General features: G+C 36.7%; 2 protein-coding genes across 7 annotated transcripts in view; one reads left to right on the forward strand and one right to left on the reverse strand.

Moving 5' to 3' along the window:
• The window catches only part of TMTC3 (transmembrane O-mannosyltransferase targeting cadherins 3), a 29,746-nt gene extending 16,155 nt beyond the window's left edge, over positions 1–13,591 (reverse strand). Inside the window, exons 1-5 of one of the 2 annotated variants that reach the window (XM_071423316.1) lie at positions 13,440–13,591; positions 12,793–12,835; positions 5,778–5,893; positions 4,973–5,189; positions 3,648–3,866 (exon numbers count right to left, since the gene is read on the reverse strand). In XM_071423316.1, coding sequence (XP_071279417.1) covers positions 3,648–3,866; positions 4,973–5,161 — 408 coding nt within the window. In that variant the 5' untranslated portion in view covers positions 5,162–5,189; positions 5,778–5,893; positions 12,793–12,835; positions 13,440–13,591. The remainder of the gene's footprint in view (positions 1–3,647; positions 3,867–4,972; positions 5,190–5,777; positions 5,894–12,792; positions 12,836–13,439) is intronic. The other variant, XM_071423317.1, reaches the window with a different exon arrangement.
• An 18-nt stretch (positions 13,592–13,609) lies between these two features.
• The window catches only part of CEP290 (centrosomal protein 290), a 47,499-nt gene continuing 34,616 nt past the window's right edge, over positions 13,610–26,492 (forward strand). For 3 of the 5 annotated variants that reach the window (XM_071423311.1, XM_071423312.1, XM_071423314.1), the window contains exons 1-20: positions 13,610–13,850; positions 15,909–15,965; positions 16,497–16,621; positions 16,760–16,837; positions 17,275–17,344; positions 17,538–17,584; positions 17,870–18,013; positions 18,203–18,256; positions 18,756–18,776; positions 18,925–19,077; positions 19,413–19,595; positions 19,953–20,042; positions 20,118–20,240; positions 22,071–22,194; positions 22,730–22,902; positions 23,320–23,482; positions 24,126–24,226; positions 24,319–24,406; positions 24,876–24,988; positions 25,720–25,804. In XM_071423311.1, the coding sequence (XP_071279412.1) occupies positions 16,520–16,621; positions 16,760–16,837; positions 17,275–17,344; positions 17,538–17,584; positions 17,870–18,013; positions 18,203–18,256; positions 18,756–18,776; positions 18,925–19,077; positions 19,413–19,595; positions 19,953–20,042; positions 20,118–20,240; positions 22,071–22,194; positions 22,730–22,902; positions 23,320–23,482; positions 24,126–24,226; positions 24,319–24,406; positions 24,876–24,988; positions 25,720–25,804 (1,912 nt within the window). In that variant the 5' untranslated portion in view covers positions 13,610–13,850; positions 15,909–15,965; positions 16,497–16,519. Of the gene's footprint in view, positions 13,851–15,908; positions 15,966–16,496; positions 16,622–16,759; positions 16,838–17,274; positions 17,345–17,537; positions 17,585–17,869; positions 18,014–18,202; positions 18,257–18,755; positions 18,777–18,924; positions 19,078–19,412; positions 19,596–19,952; positions 20,043–20,117; positions 20,241–21,642; positions 22,195–22,729; positions 22,903–23,319; positions 23,483–24,125; positions 24,227–24,318; positions 24,407–24,875; positions 24,989–25,719; positions 25,805–26,492 lie in introns of those variants that run through there. The other 2 variants (XM_071423313.1, XM_071423315.1) reach the window with 2 other exon arrangements.

Below are 26,492 nucleotides of genomic sequence, written 5' to 3' on the forward strand. Positions count from 1 at the left end.
TGAGTTTTTATTAATAATCTAGGTATGCCTTTTGTATGTTACTAGATATTTATTATTACATAGATAGCAGATCTCTAAGGAAGTATTCCATAGAACACAGGAGTTACTAATCCCCGGGAGCAAGAAATTGGGTAAGGAAAGTAAGAGGTCAGTGTTGTTGAGTAGAGAACTGTTGGTCAAACTAAAGCGAAAGAAGCAAATGCCCATGCAGAGGAAGCAAGGACTGGTAACTTGGGACAAAGCTCAGCTGTGCAGAGATGGAGTGTGGAAGGCCAGGGCAAAGCTGGAAGTGGACATGGCAAGGGACATAAAGAATAACAAGAAAGGCTTCTACAGGTAGGTTAACCAGAAAAGGAATGTCAGAGGTGTACCTCCCCACACCAACAGTACTGAAAAAACTGGTAACAATGGACAAGTAGAAGGCTGAGGTACTCAACAATATTTCTGCCTCAGTGTTCAATCACAACCTCTTTTCCCTTGATGAGACAGAAAGGAGTGGATTTTATGAAATTCAAAGTAGAGTTAAAATGCATATGGCAAAGGGTTTTTTCAGAATTCCCAAAGAAATACACTCATTCTCATTTCGAAAACTGTTTTCAAAAAATGCTGAAGTGAAACCAACACTGAGATATGGAAGACAGGTCATTATGCTCATGGCTATTGCAGTAGCCACTGTGCTGCCTACAGTACCTTCTAGGACCACCATTCTTCCTCACTTGTCCTCTTCTGTAGTGCCTCTGACTGCTTCCAAATTTTTACAAGTAACATGGCTGAAAAACAGCATGCTGTCCTGAGGTAGATGGTCCTATTTAGCTAAGGACACTGCATAGCTCATGATTTAACTATGACAATGCTGAAAACTGACTTTTTTCCATCTGGACCCAGCTAGAAAGTTTTATTGCTGTACATTCTCGGTCAAGCATGATTGATCCAGCACAGCATAAAATGAGAAAGTAACTCAGTATCCAAGGTCACAGTGTAAAGAAAAGCATTCTAATCTGAATCTGAAATCATACTCTAGTATTTCTCTTGGGACTACAGTATGTTTACCAAAGGATTCACTGAATCACGCACAGAGAGAGCATGTTTCACCATTGGTAAGACACTACAGTTTGTGTTAATATTTTGAAGAGCATCTAAGTATTTGTTTCCAAAAATATCTTAAGATGTTTCAAAGATTCCTGGTCTGGAATCCAAAATTGTCTAGCATTAAGACATTAAAGAGAACTTTATCTGTAGATCAGTTGAAAGAGAGCATTAATAAAGCATGTTGGTGTGCCTCCACAGTTGACTGCCAACAAAAGAGAGGTTCTATTTCTGGATACAAACGTGACTTATGAGAGAAAATTCCAGCACTCACAAAGTTAGTTGACATCCTGTAGTTATAAAGGTGGTTTACATACTTCTGGCCAGAACAGTAGCAAAGCAGTTAGCAAGACTGAACTGGAATTGTAAAGATAAGGACAGATGAATCTATGATGCTGTTATTCAACTCATTTCCTAAAAACGTCTTCCTCAGAAAAACAGATATCACTGCAAGAGCCTAGCTTCTAATTCTTAACTCAAGCAGAAAATGATCTTCTACTTTTTCTGCTTTGATAACTTCTCCAGGAAAAAACTGTTTATCTTAAGATAGGCAAAGGGTTGAAATATTTATGTATTGTATCTGCTGCTTCAAACTCCTGTACAGGTGATTAATACGGAAGAGATTAATTTAAAGGAATTAAGACCAGATACCTTTCAATTATAATTATAAAATATATAAAAATCCAAAAATCCTAGTCCTAACATACATCTCATTATTACTTCCTCTTTTCTGTGTAAGGAAACTTCCATTTGTTCTTTTTACACGGTGAAAGAGGTGAGGGTAAGAAGAAAGCAAGCCCTTATCTAACTCTTCACTGAGTACCGGGGTACTCCAGCAGGGGGATTTAACTAGAATTGCAGTTTGGTTGGTGTTTCCAGGCCAGCGCCAGGTTGTAGCGATCCTTGTGTTGCAGTGCCCTCCCGTGGCCCACACCAGGCCTTCCACACGCTCTGCCTTACACAATCAGCTTCTGTTACACAACGGGCTGTAGGATTTGCACGGTACTTCTTACTAACTCTGATGACACAGTACTAAAAGCATCTCTGCTACTTGCTATTTTGGCGGAATCTGAAAGTTCAATCATAATAAAGAATCACTGAAATTTGGAACTGAAGTGATAAAATTTCACTGCCTGATCTAACCTGTGAGCCACTAACCTAAGTCACTGGAAACTTGCTAGCGCTGCTGCAAAGATCCTGTCACATTTACTACAAAGAGGTAAAGCCAAATTTGGCAATTTAAAGCATGTTTTTTCAAAGAACCAGAAAACCAAATTAAATAAAGAATTTTAATTTTTTAAACTCATATTTTATCCAAGTTTTTAAAGGGGTTTGTGCTTTGGAGCAAGCAGGAATTTTTAGGTGCTGAACTTCCTCATTTTAAATATTCCATTAACTTCTAGCAAGGATGTATTAGTAGCTTAAATAACAGCCAACTTTATCAACTCAATTCCTGTAAAATTTGCTCAAAATGCAATGATGTAGGTTTCTTAATTATTGCTTAAAGGGATCTGTACTACTAGTGAATAAGAGATAGATGCAAACTCTTTACCCAAAAAATCAGGACCAAAAAATTAGAACATAAAGCCCTCTCATTTTATTAAAATCAAAAGACTCTGTTCCCCTCTTCGCCACCCAAAAAAACTCCTTCCACTCAATAAAGTGGTATAATCTTCAAAGCAGCAAAAGATTCAAACATTTTCAGTTTTCTGAAAATAAGCTAATACTATTTTAAAAAAAGAAAGAGACAGAGCTTTGCAATACCTGTGTACTGAAATCCAGGAAAGCAAATTGAACGGGAGCAGAAATAACAGCAGAAAATGCCAGAAATCTGCTTTATCAGATTTTCTGGCAGAAAGAAATCTAATGAATGGTGATCACAAGACTTGATTTCCTCCACAACACTGCAAGCCTGGTTGGCCATTAAAAAGTACATAATCAGAAAACTTGTACAAACAAAGCTTTTTGTTTTTTTTTTTTTTTAAATAGCAGCAAAGAATTCCTTCAGAATCAAAAGAAGAGAGGAGAGAAATGTATTTCTTCTTACTGGCATGCTGTATGTTAAAAAAATGGAAGGTTTAAACAGAATTGGGCCAAAGCTGGCTATAGCATAGGAACAACAATCCTAGAGAAAATCCCACTGAGACAATTGACATAAAAGAAAGCAGACACAATAGGCAGGTGATTAGCCACAAGGGATTCTGGAAATGCATTAAGAGGCATTCACAGTATTTGCAAAATAGGATACTGTATGAATCACCACAGAACACAAATGTCTACGTAAACTGAAGTCATAAAAGCCAATGTGAATAGCAGAGGCCTAAATTATTTATTAACTAAATTCATGTTTCTTTAATTATTTTCCAGTAGTTGCATGTAATATAAAACAACTCTTGAGCATGGAAATTTGTCACTTCCACCACTCACTGCAAAGGAAAAATTAAGTACAAATAAAATCATACTTTCTGAAGTTATATATATACAAGCAGATACAAACACCATGAAATTTAAGTTTAATTAACACAGTTCAAACAAATTAAGCACATCACAGCTGTACCTACCGCTTCAGTATGTATTGGGTGCACTGCAAAGAGCAAGGATGCAACTACACTGCTCCTGTTGTCCAGGAAGAGCTTACAGACCTTGAGGAAGACTATGCAAACCACCACATGAAAGACCAGATTTAGAAAGTGGTAAGAAACCGCATTTAACTCGCTGAACAAGTAGTTTAAGCGAAATGTTAGAACTGTAAGGGGACGATAAGATTTATGACTCCTCTCCTGAAAGAAAACAAATAAAACCATCAGTCACCACTAACTTACGAAATGACTTTCACTCCAAAATACCTTCCTAAACACCTATCCATACCTGAATGTCCTTCCACTGTCAGGCATCTACCTTCAAAACAAAGACTGGAAAATCAGTAGCCCCACGGGAAAAAAAAAAAAAAAAGAAAAAAAAAAAAGAAAAAAAAAAAAAAAGAAGCTTTTTTCCTCTGGGCATGGTTAAGGATTTTTTTTCAGTAAAAACATGTAAAAACATACTACTTGAAACTTCACTGGGGGAATTTAGGAACCTATTTAACCCTCAATGAATACAGAACTGAATGGCATCCGGAAGCTTTGGTTACAGGGTTATATGAAAATTATGTATCAGAGTCTATTTGCAGAGCTAGCAAATAGTATGTCACAAGGAACTGACCCTGTAGGTTATGAACATAAGAAAAGATTATAAAGTGGAATGCCTTGATAAGCAGAGAATGCATGAATAGGACAGAATTTTTATTCATTTGCTCAGCAATAACACCATGTGTGACTTTTAAAATTGTATCAAAATCCTTTAGCTATTGCCATTTAACAATGTTTATCAAAAGCTTCAATGCCAATGCAGCTTTCCAGATAATACACAGCCACTCTATATGATAACAAATCAGAAACTCTGAATTCATATCTATATATATATATACTTAAATAAATTTAAAGGAATCAATATCCTAATTCCAAGCTTTGTTGTTTAAGTGTTATTTTTTCCTTCCAGGTTGCATTCAGAAATAAATGCCCTTGCATGGCAATATCTAATTTGAAAAGAGAAAAGAAATTGGTCAGAGTTGTTCAATTTTGATATTGCAATTACATAGGAAATAACATCATGCAGCTGTATGCTGTCAGTACAACTTCATCTTCTTACCAGTTCTTTTATTGAACAAAGGGAAAGAACATAAACTACACGTGTTCTTGATATTATTGTACAAAACACTAACAGCACCAAATTCCATCAAATCCAAGCTATTCTGTTAAAACCACACTAGGGAAAAGAAGTGTAAAAACACTCTGCAAGGCTTTTTTCAATTTCCTAAATGTTTCAAAGTGTTTCACAAACCACCTACCTCAGACATTGGAGTGCCCCAGAAGTCATTCTGAAACAGATTTCTTAATGGAGTAGAAGGATGCAAATCTTTATTGTCCAAAATTGCTGAAACATCATCAAAAACAAACCCACAAAAGAGACTGTTCCAGTAGCAGGCTGCCACCACACCAACTATTAGTGCAGCTTCCTTCAGGCTTACGTCAGCCATCTTCTCAAGGAGGTTTCATGGACAGGAACTGAAATATACGTAGAGAAACTTGAGTAGTTTTACTTACTAAACTTGATTTAAAAAGTCAAATTAAGACATTGAACACTTTAGAAGTTAATGACACTCCATACCTATAAATCAGTAAGATAGAAAAGTTTTTCCTCAAGTCACACATGTAACATGGTTCAGTTTTTAAAGTAAATACTCTCATTAAAATATCTTACCCTTATAAAGCCTTACAAAAGGTAGATACAATGCTACTTTTCATGTTTTACTTGCGGGCAAAGAAAAAAAAAGCATTGATAATAAATTATGATGTAGCTTTTGCAGACAGCTATTGCAGTTCAAGAGAGTGGTGTAAACTGATAAACTATGAAAAATAAGTTCTCTGGAATCCTGAGTAATTTAACATATACAAATTCTTAGTTAGCAACAAGGCAGATACTGTGTCAATTATTTATGGGGTTTAGATTTAAAGGTGTTTCTCAAAATATTTCAAAATCAATTAAAACTAAAGAAACTTCGAACGTTCTGATGAACAAACTGGAAACTTGTAGAATTTCATAAATACAGGGGTTCAAGGGCAGGTAAAGGACATTAATAATTTTAAACTTACCATTGAAGGTCACACTAGGCTCATTAGCATTCTTTGTAGAAGTTCATGAAAAGGTCATTTTTTTCCTCAACTCTGCCAGTTGCTCTGATGTCATGGACTGTTCATGAGACTACTGTCTAAAAAAAATAGTACGCAAAAAAACAAAATTAACTTTATCTTGTATTATTTTCTCTCATCTTGCTTAACTTCCTAAGCCCTAGAAATTATTAATCAGCAGTTTTATGATTATTTACATAATATTCTATGGGTGAGCTGATCAAAAGGTGAAATTACTGTGTATTGGGTTGTTCGAAAATACTGTTCTGCCTCGGAAGAGTAAGAAGGTAACTACAGGTCAAAGGTATTTCTTTTGACCATTAGTGAATCTGCACAGACCACTGCCAACTGCTGGGACTGAGGATACTGAAAAGCTACAGACAGTTGAACACTGACTTCATTTTGAGAAAATGGACATGACTGAACAAGAGTATTTTCCCCCCAAACTGTAGAGGGGGAGCATCTGTAAGGACACAGAGCAGCTAATATTAGCCAGATAATGTGGATCCATGAATACATAATGACTGCAGCCTTATGTTTATCACAGTTCACACATCAAAGCTGATGAGCTATTTGAAAGCTACAGTCTGCTTTATTGGCCTAAACACTGAAATTCTGGTGATTTTTTTTTCTCTGGTCTACTGGGCTTTTAAAAAATTGTGTTCAGATTTATCATAAAACATGCTTTGCTGGAAAGAACTCACAAGGATCACTGAGTCCAACTTCTGGCCCTGCAGAGGACAATCCCAAGAATCACACAATGGGCCTGAGAGTGTTGTCCAAATGCTTCTAGAACTCTTAATACTCCACACTTGAACTCTTAATACTTCCCCTCTTGAACTCTTAATACAGGCCACAAAGATTTAGATAGGTGATCTTGTTTGTAGTTTGGAGGGTGGACCTGAGAGCTCACAATCACTCACCACCACAACTAGCGGAAAAGGAACAGTAGCTACAGGAAGGAATACACATACAACAAGATGCAGGTGCAGCTAAACTGAAAACCAGGACATATATAATTTCAAAGAAATCAAACCAAACCATTTGGTGTTTTTTAGTACTTGGAGCACTGGCCATTGATGTCACTTCAACAAAGAAAGCCTTTTTTTTAAAGCTGTCACCACCTTTGTAATTAACAAAAACAAATAAAAAAACCACCATAATGTTGAAGGATGTTGCGACACCTTTTTCATAGAATCACACAATGGTTTGGGTTGGAAGGGACCTTAAAGACCATCTAGTTCCAATCCCCCTACCATGGGCTTGATCTGATTACTTTAAAACACTAAGATAAGTTTACAACTGAACATGTCTGTGATCCTCTTGGCAGACAGAGAAATCTTATTAAAAAAAGAAAACAAAGCATGCTACAGGAATACACTTTTGAACTTTAACTCATTACTTTAGATCCCCCTTCAAAGGTGGATATGAAACATATGCTTCTACCCTGCCAGAATTTGAAATTCCTTTTTTGCAACAGCTTCTAAAGAGTCCACTTCCTACTTCTTGAAGTTCACTAATCCTACTGAAAAGCAGTGATATCTGAAAAGGACCTACAATAAACATGTCAGGATTTTCCAACATACTAGCCTTTGTTATTTTAAATACTGTGACATAGTAATATTACCACATAGAACCAACTGTAAGATTTATTTAAATTCAACCTTTAAGAAAAGGTTTTGTTAGGTGACTAGGGTTTTGGTGACTTCTAATTCTTTAACAACACTTATTCAGAAACAGCTACTGTTACCCAACTAGCAAAAAACCAAAATTGATTCCTAAGTACTGCATCTTATCAAAATGAAAAGCTTAACCAGCCTTAATTATTAGCTCTTTCAACTTTTAGTAGGTTTTCACTTTTCCACATGTGAAAAAGTATGTCAAAACATCTACTATACCTATCCCTTAATCCCAGGTGATTCTGATGCTTTTTGCTCTGAATTTCTAGCATTCCTTCCACCCAGAACTCCACACTACACCGTTATTGACCATGCTGCTCCCTGACAGAGCTCCACTTACCTACATGACAGCTGTAGGGAAAATACTGTTTTCATTTGAATGAAAGTGAACTCTTAAGCATAAATAAATTCAGATATTAGATAAATCCAAAGTTCATGTTTTAGTGGCTAGCCCACCATCAGAGAACTCCAGAAAATATCCACATTTAACACGGAAAGCTTTTATTGCAATTCACCTTTGCACATTTCAATCACAGGTACAATTACAACTACATGCAAATAGATGGCGATACCTTGGTCTTTCAAGGCAAGTATTTGAGTCACAGACACTCCAGATAATCCTGAACAGGTTTACTAAATTTACTGTAGGCAATGAATATATGCAACAAAATGCACTGTTCTGGTTTTAGCAGCAAGTCACCCAACATACTGCTTGAACTGTATCAAACTTAGTAACCTCTAAAGCATCACACCATACCCCTCTCAAATTTTAGTTGTGTGCTAAAGCACTAGGTCTTGAAAACTGAGAGGCATAATGGGAATCTGGTAAAGCCCTCATATTCAAGCACTCTGCTTCCAGGCTAAGCACAAAGAGAAAAATGGGAAATGTAAGGTCACATAAAACCTGTAGATTGCACAAAACTGCAGTACAGGTACTTTACTCCTTCTGACTTGCATTCTGGCATTCTAAGGTCTTATTTTCCTGAAATGTACTGTAAAGATACACAGAGTTAGGAAAATTACTTTTTTCCAACTGGTCTGATTACAGAGTACTTTTAATGTTCTTGCTGACCTAAAGCATAAATAAAATTGCAGTCCTTTATGTTAGCATAACAATGCAGATTTTGAGCAAGTCTTGCAATCAGAACTACTACTTCCTGTCTGCTACTGTAGCTGGGTCCACCCTCACACTCCAAGCTCCAAACCTGCAATGATCATCAACATGCTGAGAATGCAAAACTAAACCAGAGGTTTATAAAAGATCACCCGTACTTGGTAAGCCAGGCAAAAGTATGCCTGCCCTTAAACTCAGTGGAAAACAGCAACTGCTTCTTGGCAACCAAAATAACTTTCACGCCAACTAATCTATTATCAGTTTGATGTTGGAAAGAAAGAATCCATGTAAGGAGTATATTAGACTGAGAACCTTGCAAATCACAGACATGCAAGAGGCTGCTGGAGCCTTGATATGACTGGGCTGCTCATGTGAGTGGATATATTCTCCTTCTTACCAACTGACATGTTGATCAAGCCAAGTATGGTCTTGCAAAGACCAGTACTTCACTTCCAATGATGGATGTATTTGATAAACACCTGCAAAATGCTGCCTAACAACTTCTTTGCTAAAACAGACTTGCTGCAAGGGAGAACCACATCACTGCCCAGTCCTAAACTTGCAAACAGACTGACCAACTCTCAGGTTATTTTTTCATCTCACCTACCTGCTACTTTCACAGCTACTAAGACTGCCCCTGAGATACCTTAAGCAGCCCTTGGGCTGTATGACTGCCAGCTTGTGGTTTAGTGCACAGCCACAGAGCTACCATTTGACTGGATGAAATCAGGACAGACATGTACTTTGCATACTTTATTACAAAGACTTCTGTTGGATGCTTTAATTTACAACAATATCTGACCATGTCATGAAGAATATACAGCTGAAAACAATGAACAGCAAAGTAAACCTTAAGAGTCAGAAAATGCACAGTAGTCATCAGAGCCAACTATAAAAAAAAGAATACCCAGTCTGTGCAAAACAGCTTATCATTGGACTAAATCTCTTAGGCTGTTTGGCACAGAAATCTGCACTTTGCACAGCACCGTTTTCACATTTGTACAGACACTAAATGGAAAGGACAGAAGAGAACCAGAACTCTCAAGCCCATTTGGCTCATAAAGTACATAGTTATCCTGTTCCAGCTTCTTGAGATCACTCTAATAGTTCATCCAGTCTTCAAGAATAACAGGCAAGAGTCAAATGTAAGAAAGTTTCACAAAACTGAAAAAATGCACTGACAAAAAACCAAGTAACAGCCACCAAAAGAGCCAAAGCACCTTTAGAAGGTAAGAAAACACATTTTTCAATGATTGCTACTAAATCCATGACACTATGGACGGTTTAGCACACCACATGTTGCAAGATGAAGTAGTCTGCATAAGAAAACCTCTGTCGTAAATAAAAAATGCATAACGATGTTCTAAGAGTATCCTCAGTTGGGAAATTTGGGAGTGCAGAAGCCATTTTCTGTCCATCAATTTAGAAAAAAATGGCAAGTGTCTATCTTGGCAAGAACACAGCTGCAATCCCCAAAACATGCAAAAGTTATTTAGCATTCCATCATTAGCTATCTGCTACCTTACATTAAAAGACCCTTGCAGGAACAACTATGATTTGTCTGTTAGACACATCTGACTATCAAACTTTAGAAACTTAAACATACATTTAAATTGTTTTCTTCTACTGAGTAATGGCACTTGCATGGATTGAAAGGCATTGAAATGTGTCATGCCAATTTACTAAAAAATAATCAGGCAATACTAGAGATTTATTTACTAGAGACACAAACTTTATTAATCACTGAAGGTTCTGAACTGTTTAGAGCATCACTTACAGTTCACACAGAAACCTTCAGATTATCAAAGGTGGAATAAAGTGAAAAGCTGTTAAAATCACTCCTAGGGTTATTTTTATTTTTAAACAAGTAAGCAACTAGTTCATCTAAGAGCTGGTAGCTGAACTGATGAATATCAGCAGATATATACAATCCAATAGCACAGTCACTTCAAAATAGCATTTTTAATTAATCTTTTGAGGCTCTGCTAATGTCCTAATTTGTACTGCCTACTTGCTAACCTTTGTTTATTTTTATTCTGAGTCAAAGTGAACATTTTGTGCTGATTATTACAAATGTTTACTGACAGAGAGAGATCATAATTTTGTTTCTATTTTGCCTTTCCAACAAAGCCTTAAACTTTATCTACTCATGCCACTCCAAGGTACAACTCCAACAGGAAAAAACTTAGTTTCACAGCTGAAATTTAAATGATTTGGCTTGAATCTGATCTAGAAAGCAAGAAGTATTTGGGAAGATGAGAGGAGAAATAATACAAAACATGCCTGAATTTCCCTTTCATCTTGCTGAAATCCTAAACCAGGAAAAATATAACAAGAAAAATTTTATTGTGAAAACCTTCTGCAAGGTTTTTGCTACCAGATAAAGAGGCATGGGACTACTAAGAAATACTCTTCACTGCTCAGGAAGGCCTGCAGCCATCTCTTCACATGGTTCTGAAGGATTAACAAGAAGAGCACCGGCAGTTCTGATACAAAGTCAGAACTTGTGTTGCAGGCCAGACGAAAGATCTCCCACAGGGAAAGAACTTGCGGGCAACCAGGCAGCTGGACTAACACTCCGGACATTTTAGGTTACTCTGATACAAACAAGGACCAAAATGAAACACAATTTAAAATGGGTACTGAAGCTACTGGTAAGAAGCTACTGGTTTAGCTGGTGGTTTAGCTTCAATTTGTTCTGAGTGGATATATTGCAACTAGTACACACCAGTTGAAATACAAACCACACAGGTCTAGCTTGTACTTTGTAACTTAGAAACTTAAATCAGTAACAGAATCTCACATTTCAATGTCAAGCCTTTAGGGGGTTTTTGCTACATTTAAACAGTAGCAAAATAATGCCCATCCTATTTAGAGCAACTACATAAAACATCTTTTGTGGCCTCACTGATGCAAAAATAGTGTCTCTAAAATAACACTTATCACCACTCTCACTGTTCCAGAAATGCAACAGCACAAACTGTATGCTTGTTTACTCCAAAGAATAAATGAACAAAAGCTACATGTGAGGTATAAGCTGAAAACACAGCCTTTAGACTCTGGTACTCTGTCCTTACTTAGTATGCTGGGTCTGTATAAGATTTCTTATGTACTTTAAATAACATTCCATTAGGCTTTTCATGGTGCAGTTTTTCTATTAAGTCTTTGCAAGGGCACACTGTTATCAAAGCTGTGATTTAACATGTATGCCTAACTCTTCTATCAGAGTAGGTCAAACTGTTCACCATGGAGCTGAAGTGATTCCTTGGCTCCAGAACTGTAAGTATCTATTCCCACTAAAAGAAGATTCACTTACACAAAGTTCATCATGTGAGGTGATGCAAAACATACTAATTTACTTGGTCCAAGCCACTCTGTATTTTAAATGTTTTCTCATTTTGTGTGGGGTTAATACTTCAATTGCTTTTACTCTTTTTTCACTTTTGGAGTTTCAATGCCCACCTCAAATCCAAATACTTTTTATTTCTGCACCAATGGTCTTTAGTAGCTGCACTACACAATTACAACAACCCAGATATGGTTTCACTAACAGTAAATGTAGAAACGTGTTCTCAGCTGATTCTGCAACAGAACACTCAAAAATGCAGATGCGTATTAAGTAAGCACATTAAATAGCTATACTGGCATTAACAGCTGGTTAATATGATGAAGATGATTAAAAAAAAGCCTCTGAAACAGAAGCATTCCAGCATCAATGGATTAATTTCTCTGCCACAGAAGGATTTATTTCCTGAAGGCTTAGTTTGTGGCTAAGGTGCCATTATTTTCTGTGTCACTTCCTACACCTAAAAAAGTCCATGCTACTAATAAATCATTGTTTTACACCTAACCATAATTAACTTCATTTTTAGTAACATTACCCATTCATTAAATATAACCCAGTCTCTTTCCCTTCCCTAACTACACAGCTTGCTTTTTGCACCCAATATGGAACTATAATTAACCAACCCCTGGCTGAGATATAGAAGTCTTTGGAGTTGTGCTGTGACTGCATAACTATACAAACTGCATAACTATAAGGAGTGCAAGGCATCTTGTATCTTGTCAGTCTCCTAGTAAATATCAAAGATATACCGATCAAGAGATAGCAAAAACATTGAAAAGAGTTATTAATCCAAAAAAGGACAAAAGTACAAACATAACGTTATAATCGCCTTTCTCTTACCATTAAAAACAAAACAAAGCAAATCCACTTCAGCTCTCCACAGCTGTTGAACAAACAAATACAAAGAGATAAACATGCCTGAAATGGTTACTAGTTTTCTTTTTTTTATTTGAAAAGATGTCTTCATACCCCTTTAACTAAAACACTGGAGCCAAAACTTTATCAGCTATCAGGCCTCTACCAAAACTCAGACTTGCTGGCTAGTAGTACCCAAAGGATTCAAGTAATTTATAGGTGTGCCTTCCCCGCGCCCTCTGGCCCCCACTGTTCCCTGTCCACCCCAAAGCGCACCCGTACCCGGGCAGCTCCGCAGCCCTCCCGCCGTCCGGGCAGGAACCAGCACGCTGCCCGCAGCGCTGGGGCGAGGCAGGCAAGGCAAGGCAAGGCAAGGCAAGGGCAGCCTGGGCGGCGGAGGCGGCAGAGCCAGGGCGCGATCCCGTTCGCCGCTCAAGCGCCGCAATCAGCGGGCGAGGCCGCGCCGCCGCCCGGCAGGAGCGGGGGGCTCACCAACGGGGCACGGCAAGCACAGCCGGCGGACCGAAACAACCGCGGGCAGCAGCTACACCGGACCCACTCCTTCCTCCCCCCAGTCCGGCCCGGCAACGCCCGCCGCGGGGCGCGGCCGCAGCGCGCCGTGCCCGCCCTACCTGAGGCCGGCACCAACACCGGAGCCGCGGCCCCGCCACCGGAGCCGCCACCCACCGCGCACTCCGCTGCCGCCGCACATGGAGCATGCGCGCCGCCCCACAGAGGCTATCGGGAAAAAAGTGAGCGGGGCGGTCGGCCCAGAGGCATGCCGGGAGCTGTAGTCCCCGGGAGCCCGCCCGGTGGCGGGGGTGGTGCTCGGGGCCGTTGCCCCGGCGAAGCGGCGCTCTCGGGCGGGATCGTGCCCTGCCCGCCTGGCTGCTCCTCGGCACTGGGAGAGCTCGCTTGGCGCCGTGGGTCTTGTCTGTGGGTGCCACGGAAGCGCTGACTTTCCCTGCGCCCACGAGTATCCGGGACCGCGGGAGAGTCTGATGGCGTCGCCTGGCAGCGGCCACCGTCATCCCCCGGGAGCGGTGAGGCCACGGGGCGGGGGGTGCTCCGGCGAGGAGACCAAAAGCTGCCCCCGGCCGGAGCGGCTCCCCCGGGAGCAGCCGGGCTGGGGGCGGCGGCGGGCCGGCCGCGGGTCCCGGGCAGGCGCGTCCGGGCGCAGGCTGAGCCCGGGGATAGGGCGTCCCACCCGGTTTGCTCTCAGCTGCTGCCTCTGCTGCGCCTCCTTGGGAAGGCGGCTGCAGAATAAGGCAGCTTGTTAGTTCAGCAGCGCTGGAATGAAACGGGGACAAAATTGTCTCAGCAGCATCCTGGAGGGATCCTGGGTTGACACTGTATCCTGTGTCTGGGATATGCCAAAGAGGAGAGAATAGGAACCTGCGAAGATCCTCTCTTGGTTGGGGCTTTGTAATTAAGATCTTGTGCTTCTCAGAGCTACTCCGGGTAAATGCAATTTGAAAGTCAAAAGTAGCTTACACTGGGTTACGGCATGTAAACAAATGCAGTTAGCAGAGCACATCTCCCGCGTGGCTGTGGTGCTTCTTGATGCTCCGTCCCCCTCGTGTGCAGGGGACTCTATGCTGCCCATTGCACACACCCTGGTAGGAAAAGATCTGCTCTTCCCAGTGGTGCGTGACCTCCCTGTGATGGCAAGGTGTCGTTACCTCATGAGCTTGGCTGCCTCTGCGTGGTTTCCTGTAGTCAGACCAGGGCATTGATGTTCTGGTAGTACTTGAGCATACCCTCCAGACTTCCTTTTCCATCTGAGACTGCTGAACTTTACGACATCTGAACGTTTTATGTGTGCTTTATACCCTGAGTAAGTCCAGAAAATCTTGTGGTAACTAATACCAAATCCCCATCTATTTCACACATTTTGTAGAGCCATGAGTTCAGCGTCTTACCACACAGATCATCTGTTTACTAAAACCACGGGTGTTACTTAACAACAACAGATGAGCAAAGATTGAAAAAAAAAAAAAACCAACAACTTTTCAATTAAATATATTTTCTCACAGTATGTACATACTGTGGACCATACTCTGTGCATGGGTTGTGCCCCCCAACCTTACTGTAGCTGGTCTCCCAACAAGTTGGATTCAGTTGTTTATGTACAATCCAGTTCTGTTTTATCCTTTTGGATAAAATTTTAGGACTGATATTTTCTTAGGTCATTATTTTTTAAGTTAAGGGAAAAAGATATATGAGAGATGGAAGGTGGGAAAAGATTGACAGTAGTAAGTTTGTGTATTTGCTTTCAGAATAGTTTTGATTGTTGAGCATTTAAAACGTCTAAGTTTTACATCTCATTGCTTAAGAAAAAATAAATATGTTTAAGAACTCTGATCCTTAAACAAGTATGTTGCTGAAATCAAGTAGTATTTAGTTGACTGAATAAGTCAAAGTGCCAGCATTCTCTTTGTGTTATCCTTTGCCATTACAACAAAACAGAAAAGCAATAATGCATATATTGTGAAGTCATGGATTGAATGTAATGCCTGTTTTATGGTTAGCAAACATTGAAGAAATATAGTAAATATAGGGGACCTTTCAAGTAGTTCACATATTCAGAAAGGATGAAGATCATTTTTATCCTTCCTTAAGCATACAGTTGTATTTCTGAGTCTGAAAGCTCTTCTTTCAGAATGCTTAGGCATATTAGTTTTGGAAAGTAATACCGGTTTCAGCCTTTTATTAACGAAGGAGATTTCAGTTGTTGAGTCTTTAAACTGCTGAAGGGGGAACAGGGTGCATGATGGATCAGATCTCAAAATATTGTGCTCAGCATAAAGTATTGCTGAAATTATTGATTGAGCTTGATTTTTTTTCTATAAAATACATACCACTGCTGTGTCATTAGTTTTTTGAATAATACTGCATTTACTATTCTAGCTAGCTTTATTTCTTTCTTATTTTTTCTTAATCATTTGTGCTATATTCATAATTTAGGGCAATAAGTAGATTAAAAATGTTCTGTTCTAAACTTGGTAGAATTTACTTTTTGAAATATTGATCAGAAAGTCTAGAGACAGCTCCAAAGAACAGAATAATCCAAGATTTCCAATCCCTTCTGCCTTTTTCAGATACTGCATTGACTTTCAGGTATGTGAGAAATCACTGTGGCCCACAACATCCAGTAGGTAAGCAGTAGAAAAAACTTTCCATCACTTTCTGATGAGATTTTTCTCAGTTTCCAGCTTGATTAATGTCCTTTGTCAATTCAAGTATTCTAATCAAAAAGAAATGATGTTTAATAGAATGCCAAGAAGTTGGTGTTCACAGTATGAAACTGAAAGTTTCACACTTGGTTGTGTTTTAAATATTAGAAATAATGATTTTTGTGTTTGTTCATTGGCATAAAAATACCATATTAAGAGATGGGGAAGAAAATAAGGATATTGAAATTAAAGTACAGGTTTCATGAGTGTCCTGATCTTCACTGATAGTTCTAAGAATTCATTGAGTCTGCATGGTGTAATTCTTAAAGAAAAACTGGTTTTATTATAGACTCCAAGTTTGCAATAGATCAAAACATGAACAGAATGTTAATCAGTGTTACAGTTATTAGAATCATCTGCTGTGTTCAGTGGCCAGCCTCCATTAAATCATTTGACTTAAAATTGGTTTGCACTGATAATACCTGATAACTTTTATTTTAATCTTTGTTCCAGGAAAAAAAAGTCACACCTTCAATATGGCACCTGTTTTAGATTGGAAGAAGCTCATGAAAGTTGATCCAGATACTCTGCCTCGTCAAGAGGAGCTGGCAGACAGGTTGCTGGATATGATGATCAAGGTGCTTGAGAAAAAGGGAACATGAGGGTTCTGTCATACCTTCTTCCCTAAGCCATCTCTGCTCCTTCACATACATGAAAGATTTATTTTGTGTATTTCATTGATATTAGTGTAAAACCACTTTTGTCTCTTTTGTTAGGTTGATGGGAAAGACTTAAAAACTGAAACTCCAGAAAAAATGATACAGCTTTTTAAAATTACTCAGTCACTACTGAAGGTTTGTATTAAGGCTTACTTTCTTCAATTCTGCAAATTAGTTCACATTAGTTTTGTTTTGTGTGGTTTTGTTTGTTTTTTGTGTTTTGGTTTAGTTTGGTTTTTTTTGGTTTTTTGTTTGTTTGTTTGTTTGTTTGTGTTTTTGTTTGGTTTTTTTGTTTAAGTTGAAGCATCTTTTTTTCTCCTGTTCCTGAAAATACTGCTTACTCCTAAGGTAATTTATATGCCAAATGTGTGCTTGCACCAGAGTACTTTTCTTGTGTAGCTGCTGGAATTTAGTAATTGCAAGTGAAGTGAATTGGAATAACATAGATAGATGGAAAATGCAAATAAATTTCTCAAAAGAAATATGTTCTAAACATAAGGTCTATGGAACAATCTTTTAATTTATGGTAGTAGTAAATATTTCTTCTTTGCTTGCTATGTTTCTTTTCTCAGATGAAAGCTCAAGAGGTAGAACTTGCACTAGAAGAAGTTGAAAAAGCTGGGGAGGAGCAAGCCAAATATGGTGAGCAAGCTTTTTTATGTTGTTCCTAAAAGATTTGTTAAATATGTTATTAGGGTTTTGTTCTTGCTGTTTTGTGGGTTTTTTTAAAGTTTAGAGAGCTGGACAAAATACCAACTGCTCTGAAGTCAGTTGCTTTAATGTATTTTTTTTTTACCTTATTGGGTAATTCACTGTATCTGTTCTATTTTAACAGAAAATAATTTTAAAACCAAGCTGGTGAAACTTCAAAATGAATTAGAGGTATGTTTTAAAATTTTGTTAGTCTACAGAGTGCTCTGGTGGGGTCTTTTAATTATTTTATTTTAGACTAGTATTTAGTTTTGTAAAGTCATGAAATAGCCCTACATTTTAGCAAATGCTTTTTATTGTTTTTTGAATATGCACCGGTCTTGGATGAACGATTACTTGAGTTTTTTATGCTTGAAAAACCCCATTTATTTTAGTCTTAGTATCTGTTTTGGTTTTTTTAGTTCTTTCTACTTTGAATATCTACTGTATTTATAATGTTATTTTAATGCTCATAAGATGGCACAAAAGTCTGCTGGTGGTCGTGATACTCGTTTTTTGCGTGATGAGATCCACCAACTGGAGAAGCAATTGGAACAAAAAGAGAGACTGTTAACAGATACAGAAAAAGAGTTGGAAAAGGAGAAGAAAGTGAATGAACAGGTATGAAGGACTTGAGCTTGACATCTCTAGAAGCTGTTCTGTCAAATATTTTGAAAAGTTGATGTTCTGAAAAAAGCATCTGAAAAAAAAAAGAAAGCACTGATGACACAGGATTGCTGTGCATTTGTTTTTTTGTTTCTGGAGTTCTTTGTGGTGTCAGTGATGCTTATAAAGTTTTCTGTTTTGTAGCTTGCTCTTCGAATTGAAGATGCTGAAAATGAAAACATCAGATTCAGGAAAGAGGTTAGCAAAAATTATTGCTGATTAACTGTATTTTCAAATTTTTTATAAATATACTACTATATTTCTGTATTTATAATTTTTTGTGTGATATTTAATTTTGGAACATTTCCTGTGTACTACTGCAAAGTAAATATGTTGTACATCTGCTCCAATGAAACATAGCTAATTGAGGTCAGGAAGTCTGACCTCAATTTGAATACTCCTACTGTGCATTAGCTTGGCCTGGATTTTGGGTTTTGAATTTTTAAGATTTTTGTTAAATATTGTTTCCAAGTAAATTTGTTTAATTATTGTCCTGGGGGTAAAACCTTGATAATCATTTGTCAATATACCCTTCTATATATGTGTGTGTGTATATATATGCCTGCAGAGGTATAACAAAAGCTATTTTATTTTGTCTCTATATTGATTAATATTTGGTCTTCCAAAAGCAAAGCTAATTTCTAATATTTTTCATGCTTTGTTCTCTTGGTCTTGTTTTCTCCTTTTTAATATGAAGAAAAAGCGCATAAAGAAAAAGGTGAGGCTTCTAAGACTTCTAAAAGCAGACTGTAGGAATTCGGATGGGTTTTGCGTGTCTTAGCTCTTTGTGTTAGCTTGCTAGAAATGCAACAACTTTGTCTCCAACTCTTAGAAACTGATTGAAGTTTGGATTGCTTTTTGTGCAGAATGAGCAATTGCGTCAGGATGTGGTTGACTATCAGAGGCAAATAGATTCTCAAAAAGAAGCAATTCCATTACGAAGAGGAGAGGTATCTGATTACACATCACAGCTGTCCAAAAGAAGCTCTGAGCTTGTCCAGTATTTGGATGAAATTCAGGTAAAAATCTATGAATTCTATTGAGTAACTATTGGAGTTTTACTGACCATAGTGTCTTTCATGACACTGTGTCAATTTACAGATAAAGTCATGAGTAAGGGAATTCATAATAAGGATTCTGTCATACATACAATCTGCATCTCTGAATTTGCTAGAGGTAATGAAGTTACTGATGGGGAGAGAGATTTGTCTTACTTGCTGTTTGGGTTTGTTAAAATCAATAACCTAGAGAGGAAATACTCTATTTTGTGCTAATTTTGTATAAGACTTTCAAGTTCTTATTCAGGTTTTAAAACAGGCACTTTCTAAAAGCAGTTTTTTCTTTATTTTTGCAGAATTTGACTGAAGCTAATGAGAAGTTAGAGATTCAAAACCAAGAAATGAGGAAAAACCTTGAGGAATCAGTGCAAGAAATGGAGAAGATGACTGATGAATATAGCAAAATGAAACTAATTGTGCAACAGTCTGATATTATTATGGATGAGTTAAGAAAAGAGAAAGATCGATACAAATTTCAAGTAAGAAATGACTCATTATTTAGTATAATTCTTTTTTAGGTTTCTACTCTGTTTTCATATTTTAGCTTAAGTTAAAACCTTCTATCTATGCAGTTAAAACCTTACACTCCTCTGGAGTAATGCTCTTTAAAAATAGTGTGATCTTTGAATATGGTACAGATTGTAAAATTTTACTACAGACCACAACATTTTTTTTAGTATAGTATGTTAGTCATGCACTGTTATCAAAAGTCATTCCCTTGCTGTTGTAATACTGATCTGTTAAGTTTCATGACCTTGATGTGTTTGTACATAATAATATATATATTAGTTCCAAACCTTTTTGTAATGTGATGTTCATCCAAATGGCATGTCTAGGTTCAGGATCTTTCAGACCAGTTGAAAGCAAAGAATGAGGAAGATGATCCACTCATGGCAGCTGTAAATGCAAAAGTTGAAGAATGGAAGGTATTTTTTAGTACTTTTAAAATCCTTTCTAGGAATTACTTCAAGTTTTCTGATGGTATTTTATCTTCTTTTCAGAAAATCTTAGCTTCAAAAGATGATGAACTGCTAGAGTATCAGCAAATGTTACTTAACTTGGAAGAGAAAATGAAAATGCTCCAACTTGATGTAGACAGAAACAGTATACTGTCCCTTCAGCAGGTACAGTTCATGTGAGACATTGCACACATAGAAATCACCATTAACTACATATGCTATTGACCAAATATGTATTTATACTTTCGTAGTTTGCAAATACAAAATAGTCATTTTTGAGAATTAAGAGACAGGTCAATTCATTCCACTGCAAAGTTAGCTTAATAGACAATGTACAAAGGAAACTTCTCTGTATGCATGTGTGTATGACCTGAACTCTTGGTAGCTGACTCTATTAATTTCATATTAATCTATTATATAGTGTTTCTAAAATATGGCTTTAGCTTCCACTAAATTTGTTAGTTAAGGAACAGTCTTACCTAGTACATTATTTTTTGTGTTCATTTATCTCATCTCGTTAATTCTGTGGTTCATCGTATGACAGAACTGTCTGAATTTGTGTATCTCTCATATTCAGGCAAAGTTACATAGTTCTTCATGATTCTAAATGTCTCCACTTTCTTAAAAAACATAACCCCCTCCCTGTCCCCCCAAAATAATGGCCCATTAGGAATCCTGAAATAGTCTCTATGGAAAGCATACTCTCTGATTCCTGAATGATTTCCTGCCTTGCTTCAAGTTTTTTAAGCAAATGTGTAATGACATTTATGTTACATTTTGGGTTCTTGTAAACTGAGCAGTATGGTGAGACATATTTATGTCACCTTCCAAACCTGGTGACAGATAGCTTCTCAAGAGAAAAACACTCTAAATTACAAATCAGCCTTAAGTATCAGAAGAGGAAAGCAGCTGAAAGTAACTTTGATAAGCAGTTGTTTGGTTTTAGCTGATTAGATGGCTATAGAGGTTGCTTTTTGGGGGAGCTGGGGGAAGGAGAGGGCATTATTAGCATGGCATTTTGAAATGTTTTGTGTAAATAAGCATGCATTTTAAGCAGACATTTAAAAATGAATCAAGTTACTGCTCAGGTTTTTGCTCAAAATGGACTGAGCTTGCTATCCTTCAATGTGTGTTCATATTCTAATGGGTTGTATCTAGGTTTTTACAACTTTGCTAAGCTCTGTACTTTTAGGTTTCAAATGTGGTTATATTTGTAAGAAATTCTGTAAGTTGTTTTTCAGAGCATTGGTATAAAGTAAGGACCTTGCGATTTTTGTGGTTTTTATTATTAAAATATTATTATTTTACATTTTATTATTATTAATTCCTGTAAATTTTTAAGTCTCTTTTTTATCTTTTAGCACTTTTTATTAGTCACAGAAAAAGTAATGTTAAGATTTCTCTATTGTTTCTGAAGTTCATGTACAAGTACAGAAATAGGGTAGTATACACAGAAGTAAGTCACTTCCACAGTCTGTAGGTACCTATGAATGTATATGCATCCAAAACAAGATAGGATATGAATTTTGAAGTTAGTTGGCTTGCTGAAAGGCTGTCTGCAATTCATGTGTCAGGTATGATGGATTGTTAATCCTTGCTATCTTGAACTTGTATCTCTTAGTTCCCAATGGCAATTGTTTATGAGGAAGCTGCCAAGAAACCTGTATTATCCAAAGCTTTTCTTCTAACACTGCCAAACTCTGAGAGTATTGTTTCTATTTAAAGTCATTATGCTAAAATGCTGCTTATTTTTCTGTGTTTGAGTGCTTTATTTTTACTTTCTTTTTTATTTTTCCTGCTTTGCATTTATATACCAAACTTCTAGATAATATCTGAACTCTCTGTTGTAAGTATAGTATATTTAATGTTCTATAAATTGTTTTTTATTAGTTACATGTAATTTCTTCATTTCCCTTGTGGTGTTTTTCATTGGTAGTTTGCCTGTCAGTAAAGAAGGATCCTTTAATGGAGTTTCTTTTTTTTTTGCATGCATAGGGTGTGCAAGAGCGAGATGCTCAGATAAGATTGCTCACTGAGCAAGTTGAACAGTATACCAAAGAAATGGAGAAAAATGCCTTCGTTATTGAGAAATTAAAAGATGATCTCCAAAAAGATAAAGGTAACATGACTGTTTTGTATTAATGTCAAAATCAGGAAAATCAGAAACCACAAATTTACTTTGCCTTCTTTATTTCTTTAGAAATACAGGAAAAAAAATTGCAGTATTTGAGTAATTTTAGTCTCTGATATTTTTTCTTAATTTTCTTTTTTAAATATTCATGAAGAGTTTAAATTTTTCCAGATTACCTCAGTGGGCTTTATGGGTAAAAAAATTATACCTGATCTGTAAAAGTTAGAGCATAAAATATAAGATCTCAGATTCCATGAAGAATTGAAAGGGAGTAATAGCTTGCAATTCCAAATAAATTCTGATGTCCTTTCTGTGCACTCAGTTATGATAAATATTGTTTGAAGGAAATTTTAGGTGGAAGAGAACCAAACCTCTTATATGGAGTGTCTTGTAATTTCCTAATTAACAAGAGCAGGAAATGAAAATCTCCTTTATAATGTTTTCTGAAGTGTTTCTGTCTTGATTAATGACAGATAGCAAGAATTCTTAGTTGAATTGTAAACATCAAAGTTTTTCTTTCCAGGTCACTCATCTCTTGCTCAGCAGAACCAAATTGGGGATATGCAAGAAAAGTTTAAAATGCTAGAAGAGAGAACTATGGAGGCTGAGAAATCAGCAGAATTGGCAGAAGCACATGCTAGAGAAAAAGACAAAGAGCTTGTTGAGACTTTGAAAAGAATGAGAGACTATGAGCTGGTAAACAGTTTGTCAGAGTGGAGAGGGTATTAATCATATTTTTAGGAGATTGTTTTGTCCTCCCATATTTATTTAATTGATCTAATTAAAACTTAAATAACTAACTTTGGTGCCCTTCCCCTTCATTCTTCCCTTCCCTATTGAACAGTAGTTGAATGCTCAAGATACAATTCTTCAAAGGATCATGTAGTTGGGGGACTCACTTTTGAAATATGCAGGCTCCTCTGTAGTCAGGGACAGATTTACAGGATCTGCTTTTTATTCAGTAACTATTTTCACTAAGCATAGTGCAGAAGAGTGAGAGGTTGAAAAACATTTTTTCTTGTCTGTGTAATGATGAAAGAAAGATTCATTATCTATTTTAGTAAGTCTTCTATTGGTTGTTTAGTTCTTACTTCCTGTGTGGGGTTTTTACAGGGAATATATGGCTTGGAAGAAGCTGTTGCTGAAATCAAAGATTTAAGAAAGCAAGTCAAAATACGAGAACATGAGATTGAGTCATTAATTAAGGAAGTCAATAAACTTGAACTTAAAATAAATGACCTTCTTGATGAAAATGAAGAACTCAGAGAGCGCTTAGGTATGCTATATCCAGTACGTGTTCAATTATTTGTTGTGTAAAAATTGAAATAGGATTCTGTAATGGAAATTTTTTACTGTACCAAGTCACTGGAAATAGCTGGTTATATTCTGCTAATATTTCCAAGTAGTTTTAATTAGTTTGGACAAACTGCATGAATGGACTTGGCTTATAGGTTCCTTTGAGTGAACAAAGTAGGAGAATAGGTTCTCTACTCTTTTTTGGTTTTGATTCCTCTTTGGTCATGCATTGCCTAATAAACTTCATAATATGGCATCTGGAAACCATAGCGTCCTGAAGTTGTAATGCTAGATGAAACACACAGAGAAAACTTCAGATAGACTTCTTTTTAAATAGAAGAATTTAAATGTAAATAAATTTAATTTTAGGTGCTACTTTATTTTATTTTAGGTTTTGAGTAACTGTGGTAAATTAAGCTTTCTTCTGCTCTTAATACATGAAATATAAGATGTGTATTTATGTTATATAGATAGTTATATATTTTTATAGATAGTTGAAATACAATCAACTACCCACCAATTATTTTTTAACTCTACTTCTCTAGTTATGTTCTTACATAAATTAACTTCATTAACTAAAATTAATGTTCCTCCTTAAATGACTGTGATGTATTTTGTTTTAGGTCTTGAGCCAAAGACAATGATTGATTTAAATGAATTCAGAAACAGCAAAGCACTGAAGCAGCAGCAATATAGAGCTGAAAACCAGATTCTTTTGCAAGAGGTAAGTGATAAATCCTATTTTTGTGTAAAAGCTACATAATAAAAATGCATTTGAACAAAATGGAATACTGATCTGTGAATAATAATATGCAGATTGAAAGACTAGAAGAGGAAAGAATTGAACTGAAAAAACACATTCGTAAGTTGGCTCAGGAGAAAGGAAGAAGAGTTGCAACAATAGGTAGGATGTTTTTGATATAAACTGTCATTTTAAAAACATTCTGCTTATACATAAACATAAAAATTCTGTTTATAGTTAATGTAGCTATGTTATACTTGCTCATTTGTTTAAATTAGAGAGCTTAATACATTGCATTGAATCTGTTGGGAGAGGTGAGTGCTTTTGGATTTCCTGATCTTACAGCCCAGTATCTTCTTGAGTTGTGATGACTTGTAATGCACCTCTGGGCCTTCTGTCTTTGCTTTGCAATAGGCGTAGGATCATCTTCCCAAAATTTCCAGTAAATCAACATAATTCATGTGTTTCAAAATTCTTAAAATTTCAATTCCATTCCACTCATGGTACCATAATGCTCAGATGGAAAGGTAGAAACCTAGAACTCAGATACAATAAATGGAGTGTATTCTTTTGGTTGAAGACCAGTTAAAATTTCCTAATAATGTATTACTTTTACATCTGCTTGCATTAGGATTGGATGCTGATAATATGCCAATGACTGATAGCTTTACTGAAGAGAAGGGAAAGAATATGAGGAAGTTGGATTTCTTGAACAGACATGACATGGCTGAAGTAGAAGCAAAAGTAGGTTCATAAAGCAAGTTTATGAACATTTCTTGTATTTCTCTTTCAAAAACTAAAACCACCTATTTTGTAAATACTTGTTAAAATACTTATCTAGGGGCATTTACTAACTGCTTTTAAAAAATCCCAGAATGAATAATTTGTAATATTTTTTAGAAGACAAGTGAATATTCTATATTTTTTGTAAATACATGCTAGCAGCTCATGTAATGTGCAATGGAGAAACATGCTTGCAGATAGAATAGCACCAGCTGAAGTTTCTGAAGAGAAAAATAAAGCTGAAAACAGAAAGGCTGTGGGAAATCTTAGAAAAACTTTTGGCATACACGAGAATTCAGATCACTTGGAAAAAACCACTTTTTCGGTTCATTTAGGTTCTAAGTCTATGAGATAGAGTGGCAACTAGTTAAACACAAGTGTAATTTTGAAGCTCTTGATATTTTCATATCACTAGAGCTACAACTTACAAGGCCCCACAGACTTCTGTTTTGTACCAGACCACTATTCCAGCTGCTGCATGACCCAAGAGTACATATTTCGGTATGGCCAGTGTTATATGGGATACACCTCATGTAACTATTCCAGTGAATCCATTTGTGTTCCTATTTAGGCAAGAAATCAGTATGTGAATGGGGAAATCTTCATGAATTCCTATTTCAAATTTAAAAAAGTCTGGGACTAAAATATTAAACTGCTAAAATGAGATTCTGTGGTTTTTTTTTTTTTTTTAGAATGAATATCTTGCAACTGAATTACGTGAGAGAGAGAGAGATTTGGAGAAGAACAGGACTGTAATGGCCAAATTTCAGTCTAAATGTGAGTTGCAGCCTGTTTTAAAACTAGGGAACATTATCAGGTACCTATAGATGGTTTGCTTATTTAGTTGTTCTGTTTCTGTAATTGTGATCATAAATATCTGACTTGTAAAAAAAATCTTGTGTTTCTATTAGTGTATATCCTTGTGTCAATGTGTAAATATACATTTGTGGTGTTAACAAAGCAGTGATAGTACATGAAACATAGTTTATTCACACTAAATACATGAAAATGTTATCTCTCGTGCTTTTCCTTATTGATTCAGACCTAGTAAAGTCTTTAGGTGTGTGAGTAATCCCACTTGTAACAATTATACAACTTGTGTAGTAGCTGTAGGGCTTTTCTGGCTGAAAGGAAGTATTGGGGAATTAGAGCCACTTGCTGCTTACATATATATCTATGTTAGCTGAAGTGCACTGTTTGAAAACACAGAAATAAAAATAATTCTAATTTCTTCTGGATAAGAAGCTTAATTTTTTTCCCCAGAAAATGTGAATTCTTAAAATTCTTTTTGAATTTCAAAATAGACTTGGTGAAACTACTCAAGTTTTTGCAGCTCACTCCTGGGTGTTCAGGATGAGTAGCGATATTTTTTGAATGCAGAGAATGTCTTGACAGGTTTGTTGTGTTTTTTTCAGTTTTAACACTTCTCATTTTTGCTGGAAATTGGAATTTCTTTGAGAAACTA

The sequence above is a fragment of the Agelaius tricolor genome, unplaced genomic scaffold, assembly GCF_023055355.1.
Source record: "Agelaius tricolor isolate 1412-34295 unplaced genomic scaffold, bAgeTri1.0.p SCAF_3, whole genome shotgun sequence".
In the NCBI taxonomy this organism is placed as follows: Eukaryota; Metazoa; Chordata; class Aves; order Passeriformes; family Icteridae; genus Agelaius; species Agelaius tricolor.